Genomic DNA, 20,971 nt, shown 5'->3' with positions numbered 1-20,971 from the left:
GAGCCCTGCCCACTGTCCGGCCCGCTGTTCTGGGGGCTCCGCCCCCAGCAGAACCTGTGCCCTGTGGGTTGAAAGCCCCGAAGGAATGCCTTTGGCTGGGTCTCCAAGTAAAGAACTTGTGGGCCACAGCCGTCTTCCGGTGGCCCACAGTCGATCCCGCAGGCTGCGCGCAGCTCCTTCGCTGTTCTGGGGAGCTCTGACTCTGCACATTCCACGCGGTTCCATACCCCAGGGAGAGGAGAGACACCGCAAACTCTTTCTTCCCGCCTACATCCCGCGCGGTTCCGCAGGTCTCCAGCGGTTGGGGTGTCCCGGAGCCGGCCCCGCCCCCGAGGCCCCGCCCCCCGCGGACACCCAGTCTCCAGGCTCGCGGGGCCCGCCCCACCCTGCGCCCGCCCCTCCGGCCGCCCCTCGGGCGAAGCCACCCCCCGATGGTCAGTCGCAGCACGGAGCTACAGAGCTCGAATCTTTTCTCCTTCCTCGCCGGTCTTCAGACCTGTGCGCCAGCCTCAGCCATGGAGCCTGCCCCCGACGCTGAGGAGGCGCGCTCTGTGCGGGAAGCGCTGGGCCGCTACGAGGCGGCGCTGGAGGGCGCAGTGCGCGCGCTGCATGAGGACATGCAGGGGCTGCAGCGCGGCGTGGAGCGGCGCGTGGCCGAGGCGGTGCGTCTGGCCGGCCCGCTGGCGCGCACTGTGGCCGAGCTGCAGCGCGACAATCAGCGGCTGCAGTCGCAGCTCGAGCGCTTGACGCGCCAGGTGGAGGCGTTGGGCTTAGCGAGCGGGCTATCCCCAGCGCCCGGCACGCCCAGCCCCCCGCTTGCGTCCGGGGTTCCGGACCGCGCGCCACGCCTGGGGACCGCACGCTTCGCCAGCCACGCCACTTTCTCGCTGTCCGGCCGCGGCCAGGTGAGTCTGGGGGAGCAGCATGTACGCGTGCGCCGAGGAGTGCCGCTCCCCTCCTCGGTGCTGCCCTTTTGCCTCGTCTGCGTGCGCTCGCGCGCGTCTGCTGGGTTGGGGGCTGTACCTTCGTCGGCCGCTGGGACTAGGTGACCAGGGTACCCCACCACTTCGGAGTTGGAGAGGTTAAGAGAAGGAGAAGCATTCCGTAGCCTGCTGGCTGCACCTGTCTCGGCCCCCTCCCTTTTTCTGGAGCTGGGCCATGTTTGCCCAGAGTTCTGCTTCCCTCTCCCCTCTGTCCCTTCATACTAAGGGCTTGGGTACCGAGAGGTACCTGGGGTCACGTGTTGGAATGGTGAGCACCCCCTACCTGCACCCTCCCGCCTCTGTTCACACGCTTGTGTGTTGTCGCTTCGCTGAGGCCTGCCGGCTCCAGTTATTGATTAACCCAAGCTCCTGTGTGGGGGTGGAAGGGGCACATCTAGTTGGGGCACAGCCCGGCAGTCGCGTTTGGGAACCCTGCATTGCAGGGGGCAGATACCTTACCTCTTACCGTGAAGGGAGAAGGGGAAACTGGCCCTGAGCAGGGTCTAGATTCCTGGGTCAGTGACTGGTCAGAGGCCCCTACCTGGGGGTGGGGTGGAGGCCTGCATGGAATAGTTACCTTGAGCATGGGCCTCCTAGAGTGGCAGGTCTGGGTTAGAATGTTTCCATGGTGTATGCAGTGGCCCTTAGGTGGGATTTTCCATTCCTACAAGGCATGTGCTCTAGGCTTGGGTTTCCAGGGTCTGGGTCTGCACCTGCTGCCCCTCCTTGGTGCAGTCTATTGCGCACTCACATCTCCTGCTGCCAGCTGGGCTGCACCTCAAGTGGCCAGGAGGAAGGGATCCAATAGGCTTTGTCCCTGGAGGTCCCAGCCAGGGTGGGAGATGGCCGCAGTCCAAGCAATACCAGCAGTGCAGACAAGTTGGAGATGTTCTGATGCAAACACAGTAGTCTCTTCCCAGTGAATATCCCAGGGAGGTTTTCTACTGAAGGGCCATGGCTTGCTGCTACTGGAGCAAATGGGGATGAGTGGAGGCTAAAAATATTCACTGGCCAGATGAAAGGACCTTTGAGGTATCAGAGTAGAGGAGTGAGTTGTGAAAGCACCCAGAATGCTGGGCAGTTGGGCTGTGTCCAGCGGGGAGAGATTCTTAAACTTCCTGGTGGCAGAAACTGTGGGTGTCCCAGTGCTCCATATAGAAATATGGGTACACTTAAGTCTATCTTAAGAGCATGACAGTCTAACATTAAATGGCATAGAATCACCACTGTGAGCTTATACGTACCTGATAAACTGTGTCATCAGTTGTTTCTGAGGTTTTAACATGGCGTTGCTACTTGCATGCCCATGGAAGCAGCTCTCCTAATTTTAAGAAAAAAAAGAAATCTCAGCATTATATATGCATGTAGATGCGTACATGTGCATGTGAGAGGATTCTCTCTAGTCATAATGTTTTATAATGGGAATTGGCCATTATTCACCAGTGCCAAGGTAGTCCTCTTGGTTATGGGGTTGGTGTGTGAGGGGAGGGATGGGGTCTTCCTCATATCTGCCAATCTCTCTTAGAGATGGGTGGGAGACTGGAGGGTAGCTGGAGGTGGGTAACTTTATAGTGGTGGTCCAAGGAGAAAGAAAAGGCCTGAGCTGGCTGGTGCATGAATGAGGCTGCTTTGGGCAGGGGCTTTGAAGGGGTAACCAGCAGGCAGGGTAGTCTTTGGCTATGAGAAGGGAGGCAGAGAGAGGCTGCCTTGGGAGGCTACTGTGTCACAGATCTGGTTGGAGATGCCAGGCTCTGTCTGAGTGAGGCTGAAGGACATCAGGGGAAGCTGTTTCAGAAGAGATAGATTCTTGGATCTGGTGCTCCAGAGAGTGGTTGAGGCTGGATATTCAGAAATTATCTGGGCAGAGGCAGAAGAGACCAAAGGAAAACAAAAACTAGGCCAGGAACTGCCAGGGTGTGAGGAGGACCCAGAAAGGTCACCCTTAGAAATCCAGAAAGGAGAGCTCTTCCTGAAGAGGTCGGGTCAGCAGGGATGCTTCAACCTGCCAGGGACTGAGGATAGAGATCCTGCTGGTGAACAGGCTGTGGACTTCAGAGAGGTTCAAGAGGGGCAGTGAGCAACAAGTGTAGCTGAGCACTGTGGGTGGAGAGTGGCCACTGTCCCCTGCTGGGTCATTGGCATTGCACCCCTTGAGCCCTGGCTCCCTGGGCCTGAGGCAGCTCCCCCACCTGACCCCAAAGGCCCAGTCCCCGCTTTTCGTATTGTCCGGCTTCCCCCACAAGCATTGACACAGGCTCCAGACCAGTTTCTGGTAGTGGAGGGCTGTGTGGAGGCACCCCTACATTCTGACTCATGAGCTGTGACAAGCAGTGTGTGATTGGGTGCTTGGTCACAAATAAGCAAACAGGGTCCTGGGGCAAGACAGGTGTGAACAGAGTCATAGCTGGCCGCTGGGCTGGGGGTCATCTGGCTTCTCATAGTCTGTGTCTGTGTAGGAGGGTCTGGGAGTAAGGGTCTTATCCCACCTGCAGAGCTGGTGGTGGCTGTGCACCTGCTTGGAGTGTAGTGAGGCCTTGCAGAGGCTAGTGTCATGCACCCCTCTGTAAAAAGCAATGAAGTTTCGAGACCCATTTGCTTTCCACTGGGGACTGATGAGATTAGAGGTGAATTGTCCTCAGCATACAAATGTGCCTTGAACTCCATGCACAAAGTGTTGATGAAGCAATTGGCTCCTGAGTGTTCGGAATACACAAATCTTGACCTTGCTGCAGCATGGATGTGCACTAGGGACAGTGGAGAAATGTTTAGGGACGCACTGGTGGGGGAGGCGGGGCAGTACAGTGGTAGTGATCAGGGACGACTCCTTGAAGGAGGCCCAAGACAATGAAGGAGACAGGAGCTGCTTTGGGAGCTTTTGCTTTGAGCCTCTGGAGACATCTCCCAGCTGGATTGGTTGAGTGGGCTGGGGTCAGTCTGGCTAACACAGGTGTCCTTGTTGCCACGCTGTTGTCTGGCAGCTGAGAGGAGCCAAGCGGGTTCTGGGAGGATGGTGGCAGCTTGAGGCCAGGATCAGGCCTCAGCAGACTGGGCCAAAGTTGTTCCCTGGAAATGTCATCGTCAACTAAGCTGGAGCCACTGGGTCCCCGTGGCCTAAGCGCTGGAGTCCCTCTGGAGCAGCTGCCAGGAGCCTGGTGTCAGAAGCCTGACCGTGAAAGAAACCAGACTTGCCTTATCTGCCTTCCTTTCCCAGACACACAGCGTGATAAGAGAGTTAAATGCTTTAGGGAGAGGTTTGGATCCAGTCCTTTAAAACTGTGGCATGAGTGGAGGAGGCCGGGGCAGCAGGGTTAGCTGTCTCAGGATGGGGTTCTGGCCCTGCGTGGGTTGTCTCCTCGTGTGAGCCCGTGTAGATCAGGCAGCACCAAGGAGACCTGCAGTATTTACGCCCCCCTACGAACATTTTTTTTTTGCAGTTTTTGGCCAGGGCTGGGTTTGAACCTGCCACCTCCGGCATATGGGGCCAGCGCCCTAGTCCTTTGAGCCACAGGTGCCACCCACTCCCCCACCCCAACATGAACATCTTAAAACTTCCCCTGTAAGGGCAGCACCTGTGGCCTGTGGCTCAGTGAGTATGGGTGCTGGCCCTGTATACCGAGGGTAGCAGGTTCGAGCCTGGCCCCGGCCAAACTGCAACAACAAAAATGGCTGGGCGTTGTGGTGGGTGCCTGTAGTCCCAGCTACTTGGGAGGCTGAGGCAGGAGAGTCGCCTAAGCCCAGGAGCTGGTGGTTGCTATGAGCTATGACGCCACGGCACTCTACTGAGGGCGAGAAAGTGAGACTCTGTCTCTAAAAAAGAAAACAAAAACAAAACTTCCCAGTAAGAGAGTCTAGTCTACCAGAGTCCCTACAGTCTAACTTATCCCATCACCCTCCCCACCCCCCAGGCCTGGGCTTCCTCATGGGGCACCTCCCCCTTCTTAAAACAATGCCAAATTGGGGAATCCTGGGGGGCAGGCCAGCTTAGCAGGACCTGTCCCCAGTCTTTGGACTCTCCAGTGATTTCTGCCCTGGCCCCAGCACAGAGCCAGGGCAAGAGCCCCTCCCTGGTACCCTTTCCCATGGCTGAAGCAGGCTGCCCACTAAAGGCAGACAGCAGCCCACGGAGGCAGTGTGCTGGGGACCCCCATCGTGGGCTTGGGCCCCAGGGGAACAGCTTGCTCTAGCCTGGCCCTGCCAAGCCTTTTGGGTTAGAAGTTCTGTGTTCTCTGATGGTCCTGCTGCCATGGTTACCCCAGGCTTACTGCCTTTCCTTAGCCTCAACCAGCTGGGACAGGTTCTGTGGGGCTGGGGCTCACCCTGAGCCATGTCCTAGAACACAGGGTTAGCTTGGGTTGTCCTCTCTGCCCTCTGAAAGGCTCGGCGCTTTGTGGACAGAGGCCTAGGTTGAACAGGAGACCTGAGTCCCAAACCTTCACTCTGCCACTACTGTTTTTGTTGTTGTTATTGCTGGAGACCCATCAATAGGAACCCAGTGGGTGCAGAACCTGCTTCCCTCTGTTTCTGATTGTGGTATCTGGTACCCTGGGGCATCACAGGGGGTGGAGGGCATGCAACGTGCAGGGAAAGGCATCTGGGGTCCCCCCCCAGAGACATACATTCCTGGGAAAATGGTTTCAACATCAGCCTGTTCCTCCAGGGCCCTGCTTGAACCTGTGGAACCTGTCAGACCAGAGTGGGGTGGGTTGGGGGACATGGAGACCTGGAGCGTAGCTCCTTGGTAACAGTGGGGACTGGGGTTCCAGTTGGACTGGCTGGTTCTTGTTCCCCTGTCGACTCCAATGGGCCTGGAGGCCTCCTCTCTTCCCCTAAACCAAAGGTTGAGTCCAAGGCCAGCTTCCTCCCAGGCTCTGTGTCTGGCCTCTCCCGCTCGCAAGGGACCTCACCCTGCAGATGGCCCTGTCACCTTGGCAGAGCTTTTCTCTCAGCCTGTAAATGTGGTCCGCTTCTTTCATCTAGAAACCCCCCCAGACCCCTTTCCCCAACCTCTTATGGCTAAAATTACTGTGTTGTCTTAATTTCTTTCTGGCTGCTCCCTGGGCTGTCCTTTGCCCCTCATCCTGTCCCTGGGCTTCTGATCACTAGTGACCTCTTTTTTGCTAAACCCCACAGACACCTGTGCCATCTCATCTTGACCTTCTTCTCCCTGGCCCCTCAAGCTGCCTCTGGAGGCACCTGCCTTTCTCCTGGGTTCTTCCTACGTCTCTGGCTGTTCCTTCTCACTCTCTTGCCCTGACTCCTCTCTGCTTCCTGAGATATGGCACCTCATCCCAGGCTGGCTCTTCCTGTCTGTGGCTTCCAGGGGCCCTTTGGGTGCCGTGACTTCTATTTTTCCATCACTCTCATCCTTCCTTTCTCTTAAACTTCAAACTTAAATATCCAGCTACCTCCTCAACTCCCTGATGTTCCAGGGGCCCCTTGTATTCATCCTGTTTCCCCCAGACCTGCCTCTGACCGACCACCAACCTCCCCCGCCCCTATCCCTCATCATTCAGGCACCCAGCCTGGACTTGGAAGAGGCTTGGCGTCCTTTCTCCGGCTACATCCACTCACTCTCCCCGCTGGATCCCTTTCTTCCAAAAGCTTGCAGTCCCTCTTGCTCTTGGCCTACTCCCTGCCCTATTTCCCTGTCCCAGGTCTCTGCCTGGGACTAGTGAGGTGGCTTGCCTTCTGCTCCCCGCTTCCATGCTGCTTTCTCATTGCCATCAGGACGTTCCTGATACACAAAGCTGACGACCTTTGGCTCCTTATCTAAGGCTTCAAGTCCAAGTGCTTGGGACAGGTGGCTTGGGCTTCACAGTGCTGCCCACGTCCCAGTTGTGTGTGAGCAGACCCCTCTGCCTTGATGTCTCTGCTTTTAGCCCTCAGCCCTCCACACTCCCCCACTGTGAGTAAGACAGGACCAAGGTTGAGGAGAGCTTTCTTCCCGCCACACATCCCAGCTGTTTTCCTGGAATGATCTTGGGCAGGACACATCCCTTCTCTGAGCCCTCATCCCATCTGTCAAATGGGGCTAGCTTTACCTACCTGGGAGGATGGAAGCAAGTTAGTATAAGTGGTGTACCTGGAACAAGGGCCTGACGTCTAGGAGATGCTAAATGGTACCACATGGCCTGGGCAGTCTCTCCCAACCCCAGACAGACACTATTTGGAAGTCTCAGTCTTGACCTTTGTCCTCAACTATTTTGTTCTCCAGGACAGGCCCAGTGGAGGTGTTTGCCTCTCAGCATCGTTGGGGCTCTGTGGTTAAGGTGCATTCATCCCAGCTTGCTTTGTGACTCAGCCCAGCACTGTACCTCTCGGGGGCTAATTTCTCTCAAATGATTGATGTGTGTCCTGTGCAGGAGGGAATTTGGGAAGTGACTTTAGGGTGGACAACTGGTCCTTGCTGACAGGGTCTCAGTGATGTTTATGTCTCTGCAGAGTGTGGATCATGACGAAGCCAGTGAGTTGGAGATGAGAAGGACCTCAAACTCGTGTGTCTTCGAGAATGGGCACCAGCCGGGGACAGGTAGGGGCTGAGGGGTGGAGGAGGGGTGACTGGTAGGTTTGGGGTCAAGGCCTTGGCCATGCTTCTGTGCCAGGCCAGCCCTTGGCTGGGGGAGACTTGAGCCTGAACCCAAATATAGTAGAGAGGCTGCCGGCAAAGCAGCCTCATTCAGTGGGAAGCAGAACTTTTTAAGCACAGTGGGAAATGGGCCATCTCAGAAGGTAGTAAGGCTCTCTGTTTCTGGAGGGAAGTAAAAAGGGCTGAGGAATTTGTCTAAGCACTGACTAGGATAGAGAGTGGACTGGTGAGCCAACCAGTATTTATTGAGCTGGCTACAAGGAGACCTTGGGAAGAATCAACTCTGGTTGGAGCAGTAAGACATCTGTGTTAGGGGAGGTCAGGGGGCCTCCCTGGAAGGTTTAGGGAGGCTGCAGCCCTCCTGGGAGGTCTGAGGCCCCTGCGACTGCCACACCCTTAAAACCCTGCTGGTCACATGTTCCAGGTCCAGGTGACAGACCCCTTGAAGTTGCCCACACCTTCCCATCATCGGAGCCCCCCAAGCCTCGCCCTATGAGCCTCTCCTTGCGGCTTCCTCACCAGCCGGTCACAGCTGTCACCCGAGTTTCTGAGAGGTTCTCTGGGGAGACCTCAGCTTCAGCAATATCACCCACATCTGCTGCCATCCTGGGGGGCCTCACCCCAAGCCCCAGTGAGGCCACCACACCCTGGACCCCCAGTCCCAGTGGTATGAGCTGGAGAGTGTGGCTTAGGGGCAGACCTCAGCATGGGGTGGAAGAGGGAATGCAGGGGCTGGGGGTGGTGGCACAACTCTTCTCCAGAGGTCCCATGAAACAGCGTCATCCCTGTAGGGGGCAGCCATGGTTTTTATTATAGGTCGAGGCTGTGGTTGAAAGGTAGCCTCTTGGCCTGCAAGGTTGGCACAGTCCCTTCCCTAGGGTCCCTGGGGCTGACTTGGGCCTGTGGTCAGGCCTCCATGGTGTGTCCCGGGGGCAGCTGTATGAGCTTCTGTTGGGAGGGTATGGGACAGTGCTTGCTAGAGACACAGCACATGAGGCCTGGGCTGTGCTCTGGAGAGCAGGTGGGGACAGTTTGAAAGACGTCGTCCATGTCCTTGGCTCTGCTCCAGCCCTCCTTTCTCCCCACTCCTTGCTGAGGCAGGGCCATCTCAGCCCTGGGGCTCTCACTCGTCCAGGGAATGAGCTGAGCGAAGGGAACGGGCCAGAGGGAGGGAGGCTGTGGCTGCCCCTCCCTGCAGCTAGTGCTTGTTACTTCTCCCCTGCTTCATCCTGCAGAGAAGAACCCCCCTTTCACACAGTCTTTGTCAAGCTCTGGCTTTGGAGCAGCGGCGGCAAGCAAACGCACTGACAGGTGAGTCAGAGCCATGCTCCCCAGAGGCTCAGCCTTGAACCCAGACTGCCCAGGTTACCTGTAGGTAGGGTGTTCCCCGTGCTGACCCGGAGGGCTCCCCCTCGGGTCGCTACCTTCATGAGGGCTGAGCATTCAGAGTGCTAGGGCAGCAGGGCAGTGGTCAGGCCCTGGGCAGCAGAAATGAGGCCTCTGGGCTTGATGGGCGTTTTGTTTGGAGAAATATGGCTCCAGCCTGGTTTCTCTGTGGACCCTTCAAAGCATGTCAGCTGAAAGATTGGAGGGGGTGTCCTAGCCCCCCTCCGGAAGATCTCTTCCTTTCCTGCCAAGGAGTGGTTATGTCCAGAGAGGGGGCTCACTGCCGCTTAGGCTGGGCCTGCTGGCCAGGCCTGCTTCCAAGGCAGCTCAGTTTAGAAAACCCGCCAAGCCATTTGGGGCTTGGAGCAAGTGGGGCTTCCCCTTTGACTGTCACCAGAGTGCCCATGGAGGGTGCAGATGGCCTGCCTCGCTCATGCTCAGTGTGGAGGGAGACCCTGGAGCCTGGCGAGCCAGTGATGGATGCTCCATGTGCCTGACTGGGTGGTTCTCTCCTCAGCCCACCACTGGTGATACCACCCCAGTCACCCTCATCTCCTCAGCCACCAGCCACGACTCCGGCCCATCGCCCCGGAGAGCGTCGCAGGGAGCTGGTGAGGTCGCAGACGCTGCCCCGCACTTCGGGGGCGCAGGCCCGGAAGGCCCTGTTTGAGAAGTGGGAACAGGATACAGCGGGCAAGTATGGACGCGCAGCTGCAGTCCAGGCTGGGTTCCCAGAGCAGGCCTGGACCTGGACGGGTCAAGTGGGCACAGCAGAGCGAGGCTAGGTCTTAATCCTGTTCCCCCAAGGCACAATTCCCAAGATGAGGCATCTTGGTCAAGGCACAAAGTCAGGGCAGGCTTGGGGGGCAGAGGGCCCCAGCTGTGGGGAGAGGTGGGCTGTGAGCCTGGCAGAGCCTGTGAGAGCCCCTCTCTCCTCTTGCACCCCCAGTGCTCCCAGGCTGCCCTCAGACCACAGTCCCCATTGGTTGTGTCACCTTTAACTTTTGTGTATGACTGGGGACTCCCCGCTGCAGCTGGAGGCCCAGCTGAGGGGCTAGACTGGACGAAGGAAGAGGTGACACAGCGGAACCCATGTGCCCACCAGCCCACTACCTGTGCCCCATGAGGGATGGAATCCTTGGCTACGGCCTGCGTTGGCGTATTTATCCAACCCTCTTCCCAGTTCGTGCTAGTGGTGCTTGCTGTCTGTTGGGTGTGGCCCAAGCCTGCCCTCCATCCCCACCTCCAAACACAGCCAGTCCCTGTTTCATGCTAGCAAAGGAGGCAGACCCAGGAAACGTCCCCACTGATCCCAGACAACCTGGTATTGGGCCTTAGGGAGTGTCCTTGGGGCCGGAGGAGGAAACATTTCTTCTGGAGAGGAAGGAGCCATTGGGAAGGGAAGCCCTCTGTTAAGAGGGGTTTAGGAGTGAGGGGTGAGAGGAAAGGAAGGGGACATGTGCCCCAAGTAGAGGGCAGGGCACAGGGCCATGCAGGCTCAGGTCCTCTGTCCAGGATTACCAAGTGATCTCTGACTGCTAGTATGGAAATAAGCAGGGGACCTGGAGGGCCCTGCTGATGCCATCAAAGGTGGCTGTGTGTCTGCACTATGGGGCACAGGGCTCAGGCTGACAGAGGTCTCTCTGGGGCGAGCATAGCAGGTGGGGCATCCTCCCTGCTGGTACTGTAGGGACACCTCCCCATGCCTAGACCCTGGTGGCAGGCGGGGCGGTCCCCACAGCAGGCCTCACTCTCTCCTTAGGGGCCGAGGGGAGGCCCGGGCCAAGCTGAAGCGCTCGCAGAGCTTTGGTGTGGCCAGCGCCAGCAGCATCAAGCAGATCTTGCTCGAGTGGTGCCGTAGAAAGACTCAGGGCTACCAGGTGAGGCCCGGGGGCCCATCCCCCTGGCTATTGGGACCCCCTACCAAACACCCTGCCTCAACCAGGGCGAGAAGCCACCCAGCCTGGGGGGAAGGGGTAGAAGCTAGACAAATTCTGGCTGCCAGTGGCGTGTGCTTAGAAACTCCAGGAGTCTGTATCTAGGCCCGCACGCTGACCCCACTCGCTATACTCACAGCACGTGGACCTGCAGAACTTCTCCTCCAGCTGGAGTGATGGCATGGCCTTCTGCGCCCTGGTGCACTCCTTCTTCCCTGATGCCTTTGACTATAACAGCCTGAGCCCCACACAGCGGCAGAAAAACTTCGAGCTGGCCTTCACCATGGCCGAGTGAGTATGGCGGATGCTTCTGGCTATCAGCCCCAGCCCAGTCCTGAGCCCAACTTCTGCTCTGGTTGGGGAATGGGGAAAAGCGGGATAGCAGCTGTCTGCAAAACTGAAGGACCTGAGGCTTTCTAGTCTGTCTACCTCTTGTACAGACAGGGAGACTGAGGCCCAGAGAGGGACTTGTGCAGGGTCCCGCAGCACTTGGTGGTGGAGCAGGGCTCTGTTGCTGAGGTGTCTGCCCACTTTGCTGGAGTGCCCAGCTCTGGGGTACAGTCTAGGAGACTGTCCACAGACTAGGTGTGAGGGGCAGTGGGACAGGGTCCCCGAGAGTACTGTGTCTGCCCTCTCGGGGATGGTGCAGAGGGACACTTGCTTGGATGAGCCACAGCTGCCCTTCAGCAAGAAATTGGACAATATTTAAATAAGTAGATTTTTTGCTTCCAATAAGATTTTATGTCCCTAAATATTGTTCTAGCATTTATTATGAAACTGCCTACCTTCTTAAGTCCTACTCCTAGGGGGAAGATTTAGGGGTTGGGGAGTGGCTCTGGGATTGGGAGGCATTTGGTCATAAGTTTGTCAGTATTCAAATAGGCAATTTTTTAAAGTAACCCACATGTAGCTCTTATAGGCATTTTTGGTGGGTGGTTTTTCTTTTTTTTTTTTTTTTGAGATAGTCTTATTTTGTCACTCTCAGTAGAGTGCTGTGGCATCATAGCTCACAGCAACCTCAACTCTCTGGCTTAAGCGATTATCTTACCTCAGCCTCCCAAGTAGCTGGGACTACAGGCGTCCGCCATAATGCCCGGCTATTTTTAGAGGCAAGATCTCACTGATTGGGAGGCATTTGGGAAGCCAGCTTGGGAAATGGCCAAGGGCAACCCCCAGAGCATCAGGAGAGCTGGCAAAGTGGGGTCTGTGTAGCAGGGCCCTGCTGGGGACAGGTGCATGTTCAAACTGGGTGAGAGAGTTTAATACTGGGACTCTTTACAAAGTAGTGGGCAGAAATGAGGTAAAGGAGCCAGGCCCAGCCTGGGATAACAGCAGCATGGAGCTGTCATAGCTGAAGTTACGGGAACTGGAGAGAACAGCTGTGTGCAGGGGACCGTCTGGTAGAGCCAGCTTACAGGGCCCTGGCGAGGCTGGAGCCATGGGCCAAGTACTTTGACTCACTCTCCTCCTTCCTCAACCTGGGCCTGTTGTTGGCTGAACCCTATCAGAAGACAGGGCTAGGAGCCATCACAGCCCCTGGAGCAGGGAGTAGGGCATGGAAAAGTGGTGTTCGGGGCTGCCCAATGCTAAGCTCTCTGAAGGTCAGAGAGAAGGGAGGCAGTTGCCAGAAAAGAGTTTCCTAGAGGGCGTGTTTATTATCCTCTTTCTGCCTTTGTGACTGTGTTGTCAGCTCAGCCTTCATTTTTGTCTGGGTCCTCAGGGCCCACGTTCAGGGGGTGGCCCTCATGTGCTCCTCATGTGCTTTCTGGGTTGACAGAGACCTCACCCCTGGGCCTGACCAACCAGCCCAGCCTCTGCCTCACCCCCTATGCCAGGCCCTGAGCCCAGCCAGGGAAGAAGTGGGAGCCGGTGGGGCTCATAACCCACACTTGGTATTATACGTCTTGGCTGGTCTCGCCTTGAGCTGAGGCAGCCTCCCTGCTCTGCAGCAGAACTGAGATTCTGGCCTGAGTTTTTAGAATAGCAGTATTAGCCCTGTTGCGTTGTCTCGGGTGACGTCCTCTGACTCTCAGCCCCCGGCGGTCATAAGAAAGCCTTGTATACTTTAAAAGCCTTCTCTTTCTTGGCTGCTTGGGATTAGTTGTCATCCTAATTGCAGAAACAGCTTTGGACGAGTGTGTTGTGCAACTGGATCCAGACGACGGTGAAGTGGAGCCAAGTGGGAGGGCACGTGGTGGGGAGAGGCAGCTCCCAGGGAGGAGGCCCAGCTGTTTGAAGCCCAGACATGGCAACTGTCAAAGCTCAGACTTGGGGGGGTTACACAGGACTCTGCCATGGGCACCCCAATGTCCAGCCTAGAGGTGTGGCCTGACCCAGCTTGCAGAGTTCTTCATTGTCTAATTCTAGCGGTGCCAGCACATGGCCTGGACCCTTTGCTCCCCCTCAGCCCTGCACCAGTCTAGGTTGTGGCAGGGAGAGGGATGCCCCGAGACACGGGGTAGTGTCTCGTAGGGAACACAGCTTCCCTTGGCAGCACAGCCATAGCCATTCCAGGCCCTGTGTTTTCCCGGCACAAGGTTTGAGTTCATGGAGACTATAGACTCCAAACAGATGTTTCTTTTCTTCCTTCCCTGGGGTGGGGAGTGGCAATAGAGACTGGTCTGGGCCTTGCCTCCCTCTTTCCTAGAGCAAAAAAGCAGGGTAGAAACCTTGGCCCTGCATCTCCTTGGCCTGAGCCTGTTCCTGGCTGGGGAGAGGAGGATGCTGAGATGAGTTTTTGTTTTTCTGCTGACTTGAGGGGGCAGGGAGGGGCGACCACAGCAAGCCTCTGTGCAGAGCTTGCTCAGAGACCAGGGAGGCACCTCCCCTCATGAGTCATCCATGACATTATCTCCCAGGTACGTGGGGGAGAGGGCTGCCTGCCTGGGGCCCCTTGGGAGGAGGGGACAGCCAGAGGATGGTAGCTTGGATCACCTTTTTCTTGAACAATAGGCTGGTTAGAAAAGCTGGCAAGAGAGTGCAGGGACACCTGTTTGGGGACACAGGTTATTGTTGCCTTAAGAAGATATTCTTTAGGTTTGCCAGCGAAAGCTAAGCAGACATGGGGGCTGTGGGAAGCCACCCAGAGCTACACAGGCAGCAGGACAGAGCTGAGAAAGGCCCTTTGTGGGGGCAGGTAGTGTGGGATGAGTGATACCTGGGGTTTGATGAAGGCTGACCCGGGGTCCCCCAACCATTTCCAGACCCTTCCATGAGCAAGTGCCTTAAGGGCCCAGAGACTCATCAGGGACTTTTGGAGTAAGAGTGGCGTGTGCTGCCCTTCCCCCCTAACAATTTATGGTCTCAGAGATTCCCTGTGGCCTAATCTGTGTGAGTGATTCGGTGTTGACAGCGTAGTGAGCTTCCCTTGCCTGACAGGTGTTCCAGGCCTGGAACGATGGAGGACCAGCCCCTTTTATGGAAGGGGCTGCGTCAGCCAGTGCCTGACCCTCCTGCACCCTTCCTTTACTCACTGCAGAGCAGAGTGCAGGACATGCGGCCTCAGGCTCCCCGCTTGCCCTGTGGGGAATGTGTCCTGCTATCGGGTTACTCTGGGAGCAGAAGGGGCTTCCAGGCTATTTGTAGTGCCCATGTGTCTCTGTCTAAAACCAGACAGGAGGTAGTAGTCGGAGCCCTGTCATCCTGGTTGCATTTAGAGCAGGCTTCAAAAAATAAAAATAACCCCCCTGCCATTCTCTCTTCCACCTCTCTTACAGGCCAGCCCTGTGGCAGCTGAAGTCATAATAAGTAGACAGGAGCAGGAAAAAACCTTTCCCACGACCCCCAGGGAGGTTGGCTTATGCAAATCCTCTTTAAAAATGATGGTCAGGGGCGGCGCCTGTGGCTCAGTGAGTAGGGCACTGGCCCCATATGCCGAGGGTGGCGGGTTCAAACCCAGCCCTGGCCAAACTGCAACAAAAAAATAGCTGGGCGTTGGGGTGGGCGCCTGTAGTCCCAGCTGCTCGGGAGGCTGAGGCAAGAGAATCGTGTAAGCCCAAGAGTTAGAGGTTGCTGTGAGCCGTGTGATATCATGGCACTCTACCCGAGGGCGGTACAGTGAGACTCTGTCTCTACAAAAAAAATTAAAAAAAAAAAAAAATGATGGTCAGCCCGTGTCCACCCTGGTTCTTGCTGTGCAGTGGTGTTCAAAGTGATTTAGACTTTTTCCTTCAGACTTTTTCATGTTGTTTGAATTATTGAAACAAACTTGCATCGTTTTTACTAAAGCAGTTTGTGTAATAAGTTTAAAAGGCCTTTGGGGCCTCTAATATTTTGAGACTTCAATCTTATCCTTTCTCCGGCATTTTGTTTAACCCATGTCTGTAGCTTTTAGGAATCTTGCTGTGATAGGCCGAGTATTCCGTATCTGAAATGCCTGGGACCCAGAAGTATTTTGGATTTCAGAATTCTTTTGGATTTGGGGATATTTGCATTATCCTTACACATCCAGAGTCTAAAATGCTTCACAATCTGAAACTTTGAGCACTGACGTCATGCTCAAAGGAAATGCTTGTTAGAGTGTTTTCAGATTTCAGATTTGAGATACTGAACCTATACTGCTGTAGCTGGCACCAGAGTGGCTCCGAGGGAGTGCTGGCTTTACAGGGACAATCTGGGGTGTAGAAGGCAAGTGCTTTTTTGTTGTTGTTGTTGCAGTTTGGCTGGGGCTGGGTTCAAACCCACCACCCTCTGCATATGGGGCCGGTGCCCTACTCACTGAACCACAGGCACCGCCCAAGGCAAGTGCTCTTGAGGGCCTGGTGTGGGCCATGCTATGGCCTCAGAGCCAGGGATGCTCTCCGCCTGTGGGAGGGAGAATTTGGAATTCTGCAGGTCAGGAAGTGGGTGAGGGGCAGAGGTGGAAGCAGGAAGGAAAAGAGGGAGCTAGGGGATGTTGGCCGCCTCTAGCATATTGCAACTCCCCTTGTTGGGAATCCCCACACTCTGTGAGCTTAACTTAAAAAGTGGCATGGGGTGAGGTAGGGTGGGGACCACGCAGGTTGTGGCCCAGGCCCCTGGTTGCCTGCTGGGGAGGCCAGCGCCTTGCTTACAGGCAAGGAGGGTGACGCCAGGGCAAGGCCTCAGCTCACATCCTCACTGCTACCCTGATCTCAAAGACTCTTGCCTGGGCAGTGCAACCTTTAGAACAGGGAGAAAGGGGGTGGGCTTGCTGTCCTCCACACAGGCTGTACAACCCCTGGAGAATGCAGGTTCTGAGCGCCTCCTGAGAGGTGGACTAGAGAGGAACTAGAACTTAGAATAGAGGAGCGGGTGCTAGGTACCCTTTAGGGGGATGGTGGAGGAACCAGACATATGTGTATTTAAAGACATGGCCGTGAAGGTTCTCTTCCAACATGTAAAGGGCTCTTTTGTAAGGGAATAAATTAGGCTGAGGATAAATAGCCTTGTGAAACCAAGAGGCAGAAGGTACAAAGAGGCGCCATAGCACAAGAAACCAGGAAGAACTTTTTCATGGTCAGAGCCATCTGCAGAGGGGTTTGAACTGTCCTTGGAGGGAAATTAGGTTCCCCTGTCCCTGCACTCAAAGGTGAACAAGCCGAGGCAGGGCCTTTATAGAGATGACTGGCGCTTGGGCAGGGAGACGTTTGGGTTCTCTCCCAAGGTGGAGGCCCTGGGGTTCTACTGATGTCCTCATTTAATGTTCAGGAGCACCGAGGCCGCTGCTGTCAGTGCGGTTGGCCTGGGCACATGCGGAACCTGTTCACACACACCTGGGAGCCTCTGAATAGCAGGCCTGGGATGGAGGGAGGGAGGGGAGGTGCTCTCCCTGTGCTGCAGGTGAGGAGGAGAGCCCTACATGCTAAATGATAGCTCAGGAAGGTGAATTTAGGTCTCCGGCAACTCCAAATAACTCCGATTTTCCATCCTTTACTGTCAACAAAGCACCTTTGATGCCTGCCTTCATCAGAGGGCTGACTTCCTTAACACAGAGCCCTGCCCCTGCCTGTCCTAAGGAGAGAGGGTGCCTGCTCCTTGGCCCAAATGCAGTTGTTACCCCACGAAGCCACTGGATTCCCTTACAGCACACCCGCTCCAATCCTTAGGGGGAGGTGCAGATGGGATCCGGGACAGATGTCTCCATTTCGCCTTGACATTTGGTTTCTGATAGGAGGCCTGGCATCTGGCCAGCATGGCAGAGCAGGGCCCGGTGGTAATGTTACAGTCTTTGTCTCTGGAGTGCATGGCCTGGGGCACTGCCCCCATGCCATGTGCTGGGAGAAAGTGCTGAGTGAATTGCATTGACCTGGCTCATAGGCTCTGGTGTGTGTCAGAGGGGCTCTCCCTTGCTCACTCGGTCTCCCGTCTGGTGGGCTCTCTGGAGAGCAAGGTGTATAAAGACATAGGATGGAGTCCCAACCTCCCAGCAAGCCCACTGGGAGGGAGAACAGTTGATATTCTGATTTTCTGCTGAAAAAATGGGCACAGAGAGATAAAGCTTTGGGAGAGACTGAACCCTGCTATTTAGATTTTATGCTCAGGTCTCTTCTCTCCAGGATTCACTCTGCTTCTTAAAGTCGTGATCATCAAAATAGCAGCAATAATAGTCTGTATTGTCTGTTGAGCTCTTGTGATGGGCCAGGTGCTTTTCCAACTGATGTGCATAAATTAGCTTACAATCCTTACACCACTCTGCTGGTGGATATCATTCCAGATGGGGAAGCTGAGGTCTAGAGAAGTGTGTTGCCCAAAGTCATGTAGCTCATCAGAAATGGAGCTGGGATTTGAACTCTGAAAGCCATGTACTTCTTTGGATGGAAAAAGAACCAGAAAAGACTGGGACCCCTAAAATGATAAAAATACACACAGCTGGTGAAGGAAGGGCACTGACAATTGGGCCAAGCACCATTGTTTTGTTTTTGCCATTTTGATTCTGCCTGATCATGTTGGGCGGGTTACATCTGATGCCCAGGGGATCCAGGCATACTATGATCTGAGAGCACATAGCAGCTGCATCCCTCGGTCTCCCGGAGGCCTTCTGCTGTTAGATCAGGACTCACTGCTGAGATTTGCCTTTATCCTCCCTCGGGAGCCCCAGCAAAAGGCCACAGCAGACTCATGAGTCTATGCCAGTGAGCTACAGTGAAAGCAGCATTTCCTCAGGGGTAGGTTGAGGGTGGCAAGATGATCTTAAGCAATTTTTTAAACTGCCAGTTATGACCCATGAGTAGATTGCAAAATCAATTTAGTGCTTCATGACCAGCATTTAAAAAATAGGAGGAAAAGAGAAATAAACACGACATATCATAGAAAAAATATCAGTAGTAATGAAGGTATTTCCATGGAACTTCATTTGCACATATGTGTATGCGTGTGCTAAATCAGGATGAAAAATATCTTACTACGGCTCATAGTAAAAATAAAGTTTTGCTAAGCATAGTGAAATCCTAACACTTTGGGAGGCTGAGACAGGTGGATTGGTTGAGCTCAAGAGTCTGAGACCAGCCTGAGCAAGAGCAAGACCCCTTCGGTACTTTAAAAAAAAAAAAAAATGGCCAGGCTTTGTGGCGGGCACCTGTAGTCCTAGCTACTTGGGAGGCTGATGCAAGAGAATCGCTTGAGCCCAAGAGTTTGAGGTTCCTGTGAGCTCTGATGACACCATTATACTTTAGCATGGGTGAAAGAATGAGATTCTATCTCAAAAAATAAAAAAAAAGTTTCAAAACACTTTTAGGAAGCAAATGAGTGAATTTAATTTTTTGTTCTTTTAGTTTTACATTTACTTTTATAGTTCATGGTGGCTTTCCATATACTACTGACATACATTTACTTTTTTTTTTAACTTTAATAAAATTTCACCTAAAATTTAAATTAAGTCCATGTAAATAAAACTATGCATTTGTGTAGTGGTTCACAAATGTGGTAGTTTGGGAAATACTGCCTTAGACTCACTGGCTCTGGAAACTTCTCCCGTGATTATTTGAAGTCCCTCCTGGTGGGCACTTGGGAATGTCTGGTACTGAGCTGAGCTCTGTTCTTGGGACAGTGGTGACAGCCATGCTGGGGCCTTTGTTCTGATGGGGTTTCTGTGTTCCAGGAATCTGGCCAACTGTGAGCGCCTCATCGAAGTGGAGGACATGATGGTGATGGGCCGCAAGCCGGACCCCATGTGCATCTTCACCTACGTCCAGTCGCTGTACAACCACTTGCGTCACTTTGAGTAATGCCCTCGGGCCTGGAGAGCCTGCTGGCCACTGTGCTCCCCAGGCAGGATGACCCCTAGAAGAGCTGCCTTGCGGTGTGAGCGCTGTTTGTTCTGTGGTGTGTGACCGCGCTCCCCTCCGCGCCCAGCTGTGTTACTGATTAAAAGTACAGCTGAGCTGTGCTCTGACTGCGCTGATCACAGCCAAGTGCTGGAAGGATAAGGAAAAATTACCAGAAAGAGAGAGAGAAAGAGAAATTGGTGCTAAGTAAGGATCTTCCTAAAGAAATGCTTATCTTTGTAGATTCTGGAATGCTAAATTACTATTTTCCCTCTGGTGAATTTGATATATCTGCTTTACAGGGTTACATCGATTACCAAATGTTTTTTATCAAAATACCCAGAGTTTTTTTACTTCCTCACACTATTGTAGGTTCCTTTCCTCCCTCCCTCTGGGCGGCTGCCAGGAAACAGACTGCTTAATCAGCAGCTTGACAAAGAAGACCGAAGTCTTGGGAAGAAACAATTTAATCACTCCCAAGACCTGGGCAACAGATGACCTTTGCGTCACCTCTGCTCTCAGGGGAGGGGGAAAGGCTCTCGCCTTGGTCCCAAAGTGCTCCTGTCCTTCTCAGGAGGCCCCACTCTGTGTTTAGCTAAGAATAGGCTCTTGGGAAGTTAATACTTTTGGGGAAGGATAGGTCTTTTGTGCTGAGAGAGAGTTTTTAGTCACATCTTTTTAGGGGCTTTGCTGCAGATATTTATAAAAAGTAACTTCATCTGTACCATTGACCCATTTGTACATAAAAAGATGTGTTGAACTTTGCTTGGGATTTGTTATTTCTGTTTGAGAAATGTGAGTTCCATTAATAAGAGTCTTCGCACACATTCCAAATAATCTAAGCAAATGACATTTGCTGTCACTGAATCTGTCCGTCTGTCACCCATCTTGCTGTGGAAGAGCGTGAATAGAAAGTTTTCCCTCAAGGTGTATCTTCTGGATGTTGACTGACATGTATGACAAACAGTGGCCCAGATCTTGGGGACCTCCTGCACTTGGAGGAATCTCATCAAGGAGCATTGGTTTATTTTCACAGCTGTTTGGTAGTAAGATTTTAATAGGAAAATCTTTAGAGTCTATAAAGTGTCAGACATTAGCTTCTTCTCTTTTTTTTTTTTTTGAGACAGAGTCTCACTGTGTTGCCCTGGGTAGAGTGCTGTGGCATCACAACTCACAGCAACTTCACACTCTTGGGCTTAGCAATTCTCTTGCCTCAGCCTCCCAAGGAGCTGGGACTACAGGGACCTGCCACAACGTCCGGCTATTTTTTGGTTGTAGTTGTCATTGTTGTTCGGCAGGCCCAGGCTGGATTCAAACCCTCTAGCTCTGGTGTATGTGGCTGGTGGCTTAGCCGCTGAGCTACAGGCACTGAGCCCATTAGCTTATTCTTAGTCAAGAATCATTTCATAATTTGGTTGGCTTTTGACCATGAACTTCTAAAACTTCCCTTTAAGGAGCTAATAGATGGCTTCATCTCATGCAATGGGCTCTCAACACCTGTGCCTTTGTGGAATCACGTCGGTGTCCCTTGTGCTGGGAGGCAGAAGATCCTTTGGGGTGGCAGGAGGAAAGTGGTGGGGCTCAGAGGTGGCTGAGCAGTAGTCTTCATGGGCGTGTTGCTTTAGGCCCCAGTCTCGCCCCCTCTCTGGGATTCTCCCATGCAAACTGTCTCATCTCTTGTAGGCTTGAGAAGGTAAGTCCTATTATTAGCAGAGACACATAACTAAAGGTTAGGGTTTCAAACCTAAAGCCAATTTGGGAACACAAGGGCTCTGTAAAAATCATGCCTGTATGTTACTGAGTATTCATATTCACACACATCAAATAGAGCTCTCCTGAGTTGCAGACGTGGCCTTG

General features: G+C 54.1%; 1 protein-coding gene across 1 annotated transcript; it reads left to right on the top strand.

The window, feature by feature from the left end:
• The first annotated feature begins 427 nt into the window (after positions 1–427).
• SMTNL2 (smoothelin like 2) lies at positions 428–19,879 on the top strand. Its single transcript, XM_053570074.1, has 8 exons — positions 428–905; positions 7,425–7,512; positions 7,994–8,236; positions 8,805–8,880; positions 9,473–9,652; positions 10,718–10,835; positions 11,032–11,183; positions 18,949–19,879. The coding sequence occupies exons 1-8, from the start codon at positions 432–434 to the stop codon at positions 19,073–19,075; spliced, it is 1,458 nt and encodes a 485-aa protein (XP_053426049.1). The 5' UTR covers positions 428–431; the 3' UTR covers positions 19,076–19,879.
• The last annotated feature ends 1,092 nt before the right edge of the window (positions 19,880–20,971 follow it).

The sequence above is a fragment of the Nycticebus coucang genome, chromosome 18, assembly GCF_027406575.1.
Source record: "Nycticebus coucang isolate mNycCou1 chromosome 18, mNycCou1.pri, whole genome shotgun sequence".
NCBI lineage: Eukaryota > Metazoa > Chordata > Mammalia > Primates > Lorisidae > Nycticebus > Nycticebus coucang.
This window is presented reverse-complemented; position numbering and strand designations above follow the sequence as displayed.

Bases quoted from the DNA above. Each gene is read 5' to 3' on its own strand.
- SMTNL2 (XM_053570074.1), top strand. From the start codon at position 432: ATGGTCAGTCGCAGCACGGAGCTACAGAGCTCGAATCTTTTCTCCTTC. The intron at 8,881-9,472 runs GTGAGTCAGAGC...TTCTCTCCTCAG, and splicing joins GCAAGCAAACGCACTGACAG to CCCACCACTGGTGATACCAC. The intron at 9,653-10,717 runs GTATGGACGCGC...CTCTCTCCTTAG, and splicing joins GAACAGGATACAGCGGGCAA to GGGCCGAGGGGAGGCCCGGG.